General features: G+C 35.3%; 1 protein-coding gene across 1 annotated transcript in view; it reads left to right on the top strand.

Moving 5' to 3' along the window:
* Positions 1-12,457, top strand: part of NAALADL2 (N-acetylated alpha-linked acidic dipeptidase-like 2) — a 1,210,105-nt gene that overhangs the window by 250,220 nt on the left and 947,428 nt on the right. The window contains exon 4 of the mRNA XM_006867720.1: positions 6,453-6,572. Within this exon, the coding sequence (XP_006867782.1) occupies positions 6,453-6,572 (120 nt within the window). The remainder of the gene's footprint in view (positions 1-6,452; positions 6,573-12,457) is intronic.

Raw genomic sequence — 12,457 nt, 5'->3', positions numbered from 1 at the left:
TCCCATGAAATGGCAAGTGGATTGAAACTTCTGACCTTTTGGTTAGCAGCTGAGCTTTATAAGCACTGTGCCACTATGTTTTAAGATGTTGCCACAGACTCAAAGATAACTGTTGTTTTTGTTAAGTGCTAGCAGTCTCTTCCAACACATAGTGACCAAGTACAGACTTTCCAAGAGTCTCTGATGGGTTTGAATCACAAACCTTGCAGTTAACATTTCAGTGATTATCGAACAGGGCCACACCAGGACTCCTGCAGATAATTGGTGGTGATAGTATTTGTTGTGTGATGTGGAGTCGGTTCCAATTCATAGCAACCCTTAATGGGTTTCTGAATCTGTAAATCTTTATGGGTACAGAAAGCCTCATCTTTCTCCCACATTATAGCTGATAGTTTCAAACTGTGACCTTGAGGTTAGCAGCCCAACTCATAATTAGTAATTTAGAAATTTCAAATGAAAAATAAAAATTCTCTCATATGTGCAATCTAATAATTAATATTATGTGATCATATATTTAATCAGACCTTTAAAATCAGCAGTTATTTATATGGTAACAGTATCAACAAACTAAAAATTTGTGTTAATAAGGCACTCATCTAATCAGTTTTTAATAGGAGTAAAATTATAATCAAAAACTATTCTGATAGAAGTGTTTACAACAATTAGATTTTCTTAGGGAAACATTTAGAAAATGTGACTTAAATTTTAAGACATATTGTATAAGTTATAATAATTTTTATTCATGATAGGTGAGTTCACATTTTATACTGGGCACCTGGGTAAGAACATGTGTATGTTCTTATGTTGTATGTTGGTGGGCATTTCACCAAGGGACTGTCTCTATACTGGAAAATAAGACTGATGATCAAATCTCATAAGGGCTTTAAGAGAGACAGAAACACATCACTCTGGGATTCAACATAGAGAGCATTCATATAAAATTGAACAACTGAGAAGTAGAATTCATCAGAAAGGTGACATTTAAATGAGTCCTCAACTACCAGCTGTTCCATAGAAGAAAGATAAAGCTTTCTGCTCCCATAAAGAGTTACAGCCTCCAAAACCCTGTGCAGGGCTGCTATGTGTTAGAACCAACTGCATGGCACATAACCAATCAACAATCAACCGAAGTATTCATTGAGTTTTGACAGAAGCAGATGAGAGTGATGATTAAGAAAATATTTTATGCCAAATGTTGCCTCTAGAAATTAGTTTTACCTATTTCAGTGGTATTAAAATTTTCTAGAGGAGGTTTTTTGGTTTTGTTTTTCTTCAAGTGAATCTTCTATGGAAAGCCCTCTGTAAATAATAGGTTAAAATGCATTGACTTCAATTGAGAAAAATGGGTTGTTGGGGAAATAAATTTCCCATGCACATCTTTCACAATTTGTGGCCATATTAACTTATCAACATCTTTGGTGTTATAGGATCAACATTGGACTTCGAACCACAAGCTAGCCAGTTGGAACCCACAGGCTGCTCCTCAAAAATTCTATATAGGGTTGTTATGAGTCAGAAACAACTCAACAGCACTTAACAGCAACATTATTTTAATAGTAGAAACTCTAAAATGTAGCGCTTAAAGGAATAATCCTAACTAGTAGGAATATGTGCTTCATAGAACCTGGAGTTCAATACTTTTCAAAAAAGGAGGGAGGGGACAAATGTCCTAAATAATTCCTATTAGAATCTCCAGAATGGTATGGGTTTAAAAATGAGCAATATTGATGTCAATTCCTATGGAAGGTAGCTGGAAATGCTAGTTTGGAGCCATCTCGTAATGTCCTTTAATGCCAGATGGGCACATGTGGCTTTACAGGTTGTGCCTTGCCCAATCACTGAGTTGTAATTCACAATCTGCTAAATGCACAGTTTGAGCAGTGGCAAATCATATTGCATGATGAAGGTACTAGTCCACAGGGCTTTTGAATGGAATTTGTATAGCAATAGAGTGTTTTACATTTTTCCCCAGTTGGATAATTATAGGATTATTGTTGAAATTTAGGAATTTAATCTAGCAATGTTATATAAATTACTCCTAATTCATAATACACCATTCTGTTGTTGTTAGTGTTGTTAAGTGCTGTTGAGCTGGTATCTACTTATAGCGACCCTATGTACAACACAAAGAGACACTGTCAATCTAGCAATCGTTGCTATGCTTGAGCCCATTGCTATTGCTACTGTGTCAGTCCATCCCTTTTTAACTGACCCTCCACTTGACCAAGCTTAACGTCCTTCTCCAGGGGCTGTTCCCTCCTGATAATATGTGCGAAGTATGAGACACTAAGTCTGGCCATAAGGGCTTCCAAGGAGCATTCTGGCTCACAACTTTTTTAATTTTAAAACATTTAGCATTCCCTTGTTCTCTCTGAACAACTGCCTCTTGGTCAATACACAGGTTCATCATGAGCACAATTAAGTGTTCCAGAATACTCATACTTCTCAATGTTGTCCATAGCTTGTCATGATCTACTCAACTGAAAGCCTTCATATAGTCAATAAAGCACAGGTACCCATCTTTCTGGTACTCTCTGCTTTCAGCCAAGGTCTATCTGATATCAGAAATGTTATCCCTCATTCAATGTCTTCTTCTGAAACTGGCCTGAATCTCTGGAAATTCTCTGTCAACATATGGTTGCAAGTATTTTTGGATTATTTTTATAAGTAAAACTTTACTCAAAAGGGGTGTCAATGATACTGCCCAATGATTTCCACATTCCATTAGGTCACCTCTATTTGGAATGGGCACAAATATGGACCTCTTCCAGTCAGTTGGCCAGTTGTTGTTGTTGTCAGGTGCCATCGAGTCGGAACCGACTCATAGTGACCCCATGCACAGCAGAACGAAACCACTGCTATGAATAGCAGTTGGCCAGTTAGTTGACCTCTAAATTTCTTGACATAGTAGAGTAAGTGTTTCAAGTGACACATCAGTTTGTTGAAAGATTTCAATTTGTTTTCCATCTATTCCTGTTGCTTTGTTCTTTGCCAATGATTTCAGTATACCTTGGACTTCTTCCTTCAGGATCATTGGCTCTTGATCATATGCTACATTTTTAAATGGTTGAACATCAACCATTTCTTTTTGGTACAGTGACTGTGTTCCTTCCGTCTTCTTTTGATGCTTTCTGCATCATTTAATATTTGCCCATTCGGTCCTTCAATTACGCAAGTGGAGGCTTGAATTTTTTTCTTGAGTTCCCTTAATTTGAGATGCCATATTATTTCTCACATAATTCAGCTTCTCAGATTATTTTCTCAGCATACATACTAACTATGGTGAAACAATACAAGCCTGGTACAAGCTTTTACTAATTTAAAACTATGCAGTGGCCTCTTGTTCTGGAGAACAACTGTCTCTTGGTCTATGTGTAGGATCCTCATGAGCAAAATTAAGTATTCCAGAATACTCAGTCTCTGAAATGTCGTCCATAGATTATCATGAACCACATTATCTTAAATTTTTGCATAGACACAAAAGCACATGTAAACAATTTTCTGATATTCATTGCATGTACCCAAGATCTTTCTTACATAAGCAATTGTATCCCTCATTTTACATCCTCATCTGAATCTGTCCTGAACTTCTGGCAGATTCCTATCAGTGTACTGTTACAGCCTTTTTCAAAAATTATCTTAAGCAAAATTTTACTTGCATGTGATATTAATGATATTGTTCAATGTTTTCTGTATTCTATTGGGTCACCTCTCTTTGGAATGAGCACAAATATGGATAATTTCATATCAATTGGCCAGATAGTTGTCTTCCAAATTTCTTGACATAAGTGAGTGAGTGCCTCCAGTGCTGCAGCAATTTGGTGAAAGATTTCCTTTAGTTTTCCATCCATTCCTGGAGCCTCATTCTTTGCCTATGCCTTCAGTGCACCTTGAACTTCTTCCTTCAGTATCATTGACTCTTGGTCATATTGCTACCTTATGTTTAAACATCATCCATTCTTTGTGGATTAGAAACTCTGTATATTCTTTCCATATTATTTTGATGCTTTTGCATCACTCTGTATTTTGTTCACTTGTTATTTTTGTTGTTGTTAAGTGCCATAAGTCAGTTCCTACCCATTGTGACCCTGTATAGTGTTTCCAAGGGGTAGCTGGGGAGCTTGAGGCACTGACTTTGAGGTGCAAACAAACTTTGTGGTCCAGCACATTAACCTACAGGGCTACACCACTACTCCATTTTGTCCATGTTGTTGTTGGTAAGTGCCGCTGAGTCGATTCTAACCCATAGCGACCCTGTATAGGATTTCCAAGGAGCAATTGATGAGTTTGAACTGCCAACCTTGCAGTTCAAATGGCTTTGCTGTCTGGTACATTAACCCACAGTGCACTACCAGGACTCTAGCCATTTGATATTGCAGTTTGAGGATCGAATTTTTTCTTGAGTTCTTTCAGATTCAGTAAAGTATATTAATCCCTTTGGTTTTCTAACTCCAGGCCTTTGCACATTTCATTATAATATTTGACTTTGTCTTCTTGAGCTACCCTTTGATATTTTTAAACCAGCACTATTACCTCCACTCTCCTTCCACTCACTTTAATATCTTCATTCTGGAATCTCTTCTCTATCCATTTTGGTCTTTTCCTTCTTTCTTGTATTTTTTATCACCATTTGTTTGCTTCCTGTATGATGTTCTCAATGTCTTTCCACAACTCATTTTTTCTTAGGTCCTTAGTGTCTAATTCATCAAATCTATACTTGAGATGATCTCTAAATTCAGGTGGGATATGTTAAAGGTCATATTTTGGCTCTCATGGACTTAAATTTTTTTTTTTTTTAAGCATATCGCCTTGCATATGAGCAGTTGATGATCTGTTCCACTGCCTGTCCCTGACCTTGTTTTTGCTGATGATATGGAGCTTTTCCAGCATCTCTTTCCATGCAGATGTAGTCAGTTTGATTTTTATGTATTCCATCTGGTGAGGCTCATGTTTATGGTCATCATTTCTGTTGTTTCAAACAGGTTTTTGCAATGAAGAAGTCATTGGTCTTATGAACTTCTATCATGTGATCTCCAGAATCATTTATATCACCAAGACCGTATATTCCAAGTACTGAGTCTTCCTCTTTGTTTCTAATCTTTACATTTCAATTACTGGTAATTATGGATGCATCTTGGTTGCATGTTTAATCAATTTCAGACTGAAGAAGTTGGTCAAATTCATCAATGTCATCATCACTGGCTTTAGTGATATGTTCTTTTTGATGATGATTGCAATGTCATTCGTCTTTAATTTGTCATTCCCATCATAGTAAACTCAGTGATTGTTAGATTCACAAAAGTCACTTCTGGTCCATTTCAGCTCACTAATGCATAGGATTTCGGTGTTTATGCATTTCATTTCACTTTTTAATGCTTCAAAACTTTCCAGATTCATACTTCCTAAATACCATTTTCCATACTTCATACATTTTAGATTCCATTTCATACATTCCATACTGCACTATGAGAAACTGACTAAAGAGTGAGGGAAATATAGTTATAGGATAAACCACATTTGGAGATCTGATAGAGGGATAAACTGCATTTATTACTTTATACGGAATGGAGAGAAGAAAGCACAGATGACTCTGAATGTTTCTTCTTATTTTGAGTTGTACCTCATTAGCAAATGAAAGTCCTGAAAGTTTTACTCCATTCATGTGTCACAGTCAACTCAGAGGAGGCAGTTCTTCGCCAGTTGTATTATGAGTGCCTTCCAACCTGAGGGGCTGATCTTTCAGGACTGTATCTGACAATATTCTGTTGTTCTTCATCATGTTCAAATATTCAGTATTCTTGTGCTAGCAGTGTTGTTGTTAAGTGCCCACGAGTTGGTCTGACTCATGGCAACCCTATATAGGATTTCTGAGGAGGGGCTGGTAAGTTTGAACCGCTAGCCTTGTGGTTCAAACTAACTTTGTGAATGAGTACTTGTCCTACAATTCAACTGCTATTCATAAGGCTCTCAGTAACTAAATATTCAGAAGTAGTCTGTCTTTCCTTTTTCCTGAAAGTCCAGCTGAAACTTGTCACTGTGGATGACTCTTTGCTATTGTCAGGTGCTATCAAGTCGGTACTGACTCACAGAGGCAAAGCTTCCAGAATCACAGTAACACACAAGTATAAGAAACTGACTGAAGAGTTGGGGGAAATACAGTTATAGGATAAACCAAATTTAGGGATCTGCTAAAGGAGTAAACCCAGTTTGTTAAGTTATGTAGAAAGGAGAGAAGAAAGTATAGATGACTCTAAAACATTTTCTCAAATGATCATAAGAATTTTTGTACCTGATAAAAATCCTAAGGTCATGATTGCGATGACTGTTACTGGTAGAGATATAATTATTTATCTTTAGAAGATTTCAACTTATTTGTACATAATATTTTCATGTTGAATGTGTAAATAGCTATAATTTTCCCTATAATGTACAAATTGTTTTGTCTTTTTCAGGCTGAAGTTATCGATGTGAGTTATGGAACTGCAGATGATTTAAAAAGGGTTAAAAAACTGAAAAATGCAACAAACCAGATTGCACTTCTGAAATTAGGAAAATTGCCGCTACTTTATAAGGTTAGTGAACTAGCTATAATTCTGTGGTGGAATAAATTGCTTGGTTTGCTTGTTGGAGGTCTATTTCTTTGTGAGTGTGAAGTGTGTGTATGTGTGTTGAGAGGAGGTGAGAGAATGAGACAAAGAGTGTCACAGAAAGAATCATAGAAAGATGGCTTTCCAAAAATAGAAGTTTAAGTTAAATTATTTACAAAAAATAAATTGATGTTTTTATTCTATGAGACAGGAGATACCATATTCTACAAGACCAGTATTGGTGCATTTGTGCATAGAATTGTCATGCTTTTCATAATAGTACCTGTCTGGATGCTAGAAATGAGAGTCACAGTGTCCTCCCCTAGTGACATATGTGAAACTTGTAGTCTATTATCAAAACTGAATAATTATCATGTGCTTTATGTTAGAATCGTATCTAACTGATTTACACTCCTTGGTGATTGATTTTGTCAACTGAATAGCTTCACAGTTACTGACTGTGCTCCGGAATTTAATTAAAATATAATGTGCTAAGGAGAAGCAGAATTTTGATTTATTTTATTTAAATTGAAGTTTATTAACACTCATCCACTAGATGCATTTACATAATTAAAGCATTTCAATCTAAGTGTCTGATAATGAGCTATTGCATTAGACAACTAGTACTGTTCATTTGTGTTTTGTTTTTCTATTTAAAAAATAATGGTCACTGTGATTAAGTCACTGGAACTCCTTGTTCCTGAAGATGTGCTGGATTTTTCCTTATCGAACTCTAAGAGAACTCTGCAAATATCCAGGTCCAAAAATGTTTTCAGAAATCTGTTATCATACTCTATAAGGAGACAAGAGAACATCCTATGGCTATTTTTCATTCTCTTCTATGGATGATATATACTTGAATAATTCTGATAGCTGATAACTGTCCAGAATTTAAAGATAGTATTCAAAATATAATATGCATTGATAATAAATTCTTGTATGCTAATTTGCAATAGATATCAAATTATTTATAATATTTCTATTTTGGTCAGAATTTCAGTTCAGTCAATGTATTCTATGGAAGAATAAATATGATAAGCGCAATTATGACTAATGACGTTGTAAAATGTTAGAAGTTACAATTATCAGTATAGTCTGGAAAACTATGCTGCATGAATGCTACTGAACACAGTAACAGTGTATAGAAAAATATTTAATATAGGTAAAAATGCTTATGATTAAAACAGTTTGTAAAAATTGTGTTTATAATATAACAAATATTTTACATATTGAAATAGATTGTAATATTAAAGATTATATTACTACTGCTTCTAAAGGTAATATTTGACATATGGCCCAGACATTTTTCTAAGTATTTATTACAAATTAGTGAAACCCGTGAGACCTGGAACTCGATGGACAACCTTGTTTATTGGGGGGGGGGGGGGTGTCTCACAAATATTTTGCCTTTGACAAGGTGCATTCTTACCACATTCTTACCACTTTTCTATTTCTCATTTTAATGGAAAATATTTGATTTTTCTTCTCTGAGAAGTTTCAACCTTATACTGGTTCTAGCTTCTTCAGTTTATACTGTATCTCATTTGATATTTACAATAACCATTTGTTGAGACAGGTTATGATAAATATCAGTTTATTTTATTTAGTTTACAAATGCAGTAACTAGGGCAGATAAAGAATAAGTGACTTGAAAATGCAATGCTAGTTACATGAAAATAGCATATAGCCTCATTTTAGGTTACAACCCTTTAATGTGTATGTGTGTGTTTAAAGAAAATCATTATAGATTTTGTTTAAATCCCTGACACTTACCTGGGGTATAATAGATTTGTATATAGTGGGGAGAACATTTTATGAAGAGAATTTTTGGAGGATTTTGAAGTAAATTCTACTGCAAGCCTGGTGACTGAGTCTTCATTGGAATTACATGGAAATCTTAATGCATATCTTCTACAGTTTGGGGGTCATCATAGGGTGGTGTCTAAGTCCATATGAGAAATCTAAAGTAAGAAACGAGTTGGCTCTGTTTCTAGTGGATCGTGAACAAAAAGAGTGTTTATGTTGGGACCGGCCTGCATCCTCACAGCTGAGGTTCAGAAAAATACTCTTCTGCTTCCTATGGCTCAGATGTGGACACACGTGAGAGAAATCCAGTGTACTTCCGCTTGGCGTGGTGATGCTTGAGTCAGTGATCAGTCAGTATAACAGTTGTATTTTCTTGATAAGTTGCAGCAGGATGTACTTCAAAAAATTAACAGTATGACCACCTGATCCAAACTCAGCTTTAAATATCTGTGAGCCCCAGAGTGCATGAAACAATCTTAGCATAAAGTTGGTAAAGTAAGAAAAATTCTACCCACCTAAATTCCGATGTCCATGTCTTCTCCAACACCAAAGGGGTAAGGGTGTTATGAATACCTATGGAGGAAATTAGAGCAGACCCCACCTTTTCCCTAGCAGCATACAAGAACTAGTGAAGGACAAGAAGATGAAATTTTAAATCCAGGGTAAAGTTTTGAAAATATGAGACTGTTTTTTCAAGTTACTGAAGACTGACACATGACTCAAATTGACTACAGGATTTGTTACCAGTAATCAGATGATTGGAGTACTGGTATGGCACCGTTTACCTCAAAGTCTGTTTGAACCACAGGGTCAGTGGTTCAATTCACCACTGCTCCTCGGAAACCTTATACAAACTCACTATGAGTCAAAGCTGACAAAAAGGCACTTAGAATAACAAATCAAATGATTAATAAGACAGTATATATTTTCATTTAGGTGGCTGGAAAAGGATGTGCCCCTCTCTATAAATTTTGAAAGAACAGTGAAAAGAAAATAACATTGCTTTGAACATATAACTTGAATTCTACTTGTTCAACTGATGAACAACTTATATGACTAAAATGTTGTTCTTCCTGTTAAGTGCTATCAAGTCTCTTCCAACTCACAGTGACTCTCTATAGGGTTTCTGAGGAGTGAATGGAGAGTTTGAACTGCCAACCTTGTGGTTCAAACTGACCTTGTGGTCCAGTGTTTACCCTACAATACCAGGACTCTGAAACATTATATGTGGTGGGGGCAATTCTATAATTGGTTAGATAAAATTATGGATGTTTTCTATTTTTTTCTTTATACTTTACTGTATTTCTAAATGCAGTATGATGAGTGCTAAATATTTTCTCCACAATATATTTAAAGAATAAAGCTTTTAAAATATTTTAAGTTTAATAATTTTTATAACAGTTGTAGAAGGATGAATATCATACTCAAAGTTCTGACAGCATATTTTGGGTTGAAACAAAGCAAGTTACTCTGCATCTGACTGCACTAGAGAATATGTACCTTATGAAACCCTTTGGCCATATGTACTAAGTAGTCAATTCTTAAGTGGTTTTTAAGAATAGGACACAATTGTCAAGAACCAAGTGTCAGTTTTCCTATTTATTTTCTGTACAACTCTATGGTACTCTAGAACTGCATCTAGATAGAGCCTAACACAAATGTAGCATGACCTTCTGTGCATAAGAAACATTGCAACTTTTCTGAATCTAAATTCCATCATAGCCAGCATATAGTCTGTGAATTGTCATAGAGAGTTGGGGAACTTATTGGTACTAAACCTACTAATTCACAGCCAGTTGGTAAAGAAAAAAAAAGGAAGCATGAGTTATGCATAGATACTCTGCAAGATCTGTGATTTTCTCATGGTCATCAAATGTGTTCTGAAACTGCAATTCAAAACTGAGGTAATATCTTTACGGACTTGGGTTGAAATGGCTGAAGACCATCTGACTTCAGTTTAAAATACTTGTGTTAATCATGCCTCAAAAGAGTATCTTGACTGGGCCTATGCAGCCCAATGAGTAAAGAAAAAAAAGAACCTCATTTTAGCTGTGAAGGAGTTGCTAAATCTGCGTTCAAAAATTAATTTGGGAGGGAATCTTAGCATCTGAGATACCGAGAACAAAGGGGAAACATAATTGTGATATTAAATTATCTCTTAAAATGAGTAGAAAAATAATCTGTAGCCAAGAATGTAGAGATCTCATTAGTTTTATCATAAATACTATGCACGTGTTAATTTAATGCCCAGGAAAGGCTTGATGAGAATTAACCCCACATTGCACAGCTGGAATTGTAAAAGGCAAGTGACTTTTAGACATATGTCTGCCCAGCTACACATTATTGCTACAAGAATCAACCAACAGTCTTTCAGAGATTGCTTGTCATAGTTTTCCTTACACTTAAACTTTAAGAAATGGTTTTATATTTATAGCAGTTTATTTCATAGGAGAGTGATTTAATTCTTTAATCTTTAAGACGAATATTATTTTCTTTGTCATAATGGACTCAATTAGATTTCTCTCAGTGATAGTCTAAGGTTTAGTAGAACAGACCCAGAGACCATCACCAATTCTTAAATTACTGAATAGCTTTCCAGTATGAAATTTACTTTATAAAATATGATAAAAACATTTGATTGTCTTTTGAGGAGCCAATTTTACAAATGTAATAGTAATAATAATAAACATTATTGTATACTCCATAACAACTAGAAACCCGCTAAATCCAATTGCAGTGTGAGCTGGACCACTGTCTAGGTTACTATCACATACCAGCCCACCTCCTTTAGAAGTTCAGCTTTTACTCCATAGAATTAGAAATGAATGTATAGTTCAATTAATTAGTCCATTTGTGCACAGTAACACTGCATATTAAGTTACCAAATTCTTAGGATGAGTCAGTCAATGATATGATTTAAGGCATTCAATTATTATTAAGACAAAATTTCCAGGCCCAAAAGTTGAGGATGCTAAGTTCTAAAATGTAGCATTCCAAAAGACGTAAGCTTTAAAGAAATGCATTCTCAGGGAACTGGCATCTCCTTCCCTGGACTAAAGATAAAATTTACAAATGCAGTGGAAATTTTTGTTAGATAAAGCTTGTTGTTGTTGTTATGTGCTGTGAGTCAGTTCCGACTCATAGCGACCCTGTACAGGATTTCCGAGACTGTAAATCTTTACGGGAGCAGAAAGCCTCATCTTTCTCCTGTGGAACAGCTGGTAGTTTCCAACTGCTGACCTTGCGGTTCGCAGCCCGATTCGTAACCACTACGCTACCAGAGCTCCTTAGATAAAGCTTAGAGCTAATGAAATAATAAATAATGTACATAACATTTTTAGTAATGGCTATCAAGTAATAAATACTTTGGTAAATATTTGCTTTAGTCTATGTATTTTTATCTTTATAATCAAAATTTAAGGATTTAGGAATTCAAATGATTTTGTAATTTCCTACAAATGAAATATTGTCTACCAATTGGTCAATAAGATTAAAAAAAAAAAAAAATCTCTGTTGTGCATCGCTTGCGCAGTATATCCCTTAACCCCCACGTCACTCCAGACTGTAAACGTAGGTACAACTAGAAAGGGTCTGGGGGGCACAGCAGGTAGATGGTAGTAGTTAAATGTTTTTACTTTAACATTGATTACTGCCTGCAAATCAGGGGAAAACAGTGCACAACAGTAACGGTATTATTTAAGAAAAGAAAATCGACTTTATGCTATTTGAATTTCACACCCAATGTCAGCCATAAATAGTACAATTTCAAACTTTGCCTTGAAGTTTAGTGAGAAAAATATCTGTAAATATTGGTGATTTAAATCACTGGTCAATATAAAGACAATTGGAAGGTCAATATGAACACTTCTATTTTAGGTAGCTTAAGTTAATACTGAGAAACTGTTATTTTTAAACTACTTGAATTATATTCATATTTGTAATATCTGTTGAACTATGCTTTGAGTTTCATTTAATATTGTTTCCTTTTTTCTGGCAACATTTATTATGGGAAATGTGATGACAAGATGAGGGAGATGGGAAAGAAGAGATTAGGAACCTTTTCC

Source organism: Chrysochloris asiatica, unplaced genomic scaffold (assembly GCF_000296735.1).
Source record: "Chrysochloris asiatica unplaced genomic scaffold, ChrAsi1.0 scaffold00108, whole genome shotgun sequence".
NCBI classification, from domain to species: Eukaryota; Metazoa; Chordata; class Mammalia; order Afrosoricida; family Chrysochloridae; genus Chrysochloris; species Chrysochloris asiatica.
This window is presented reverse-complemented; position numbering and strand designations above follow the sequence as displayed.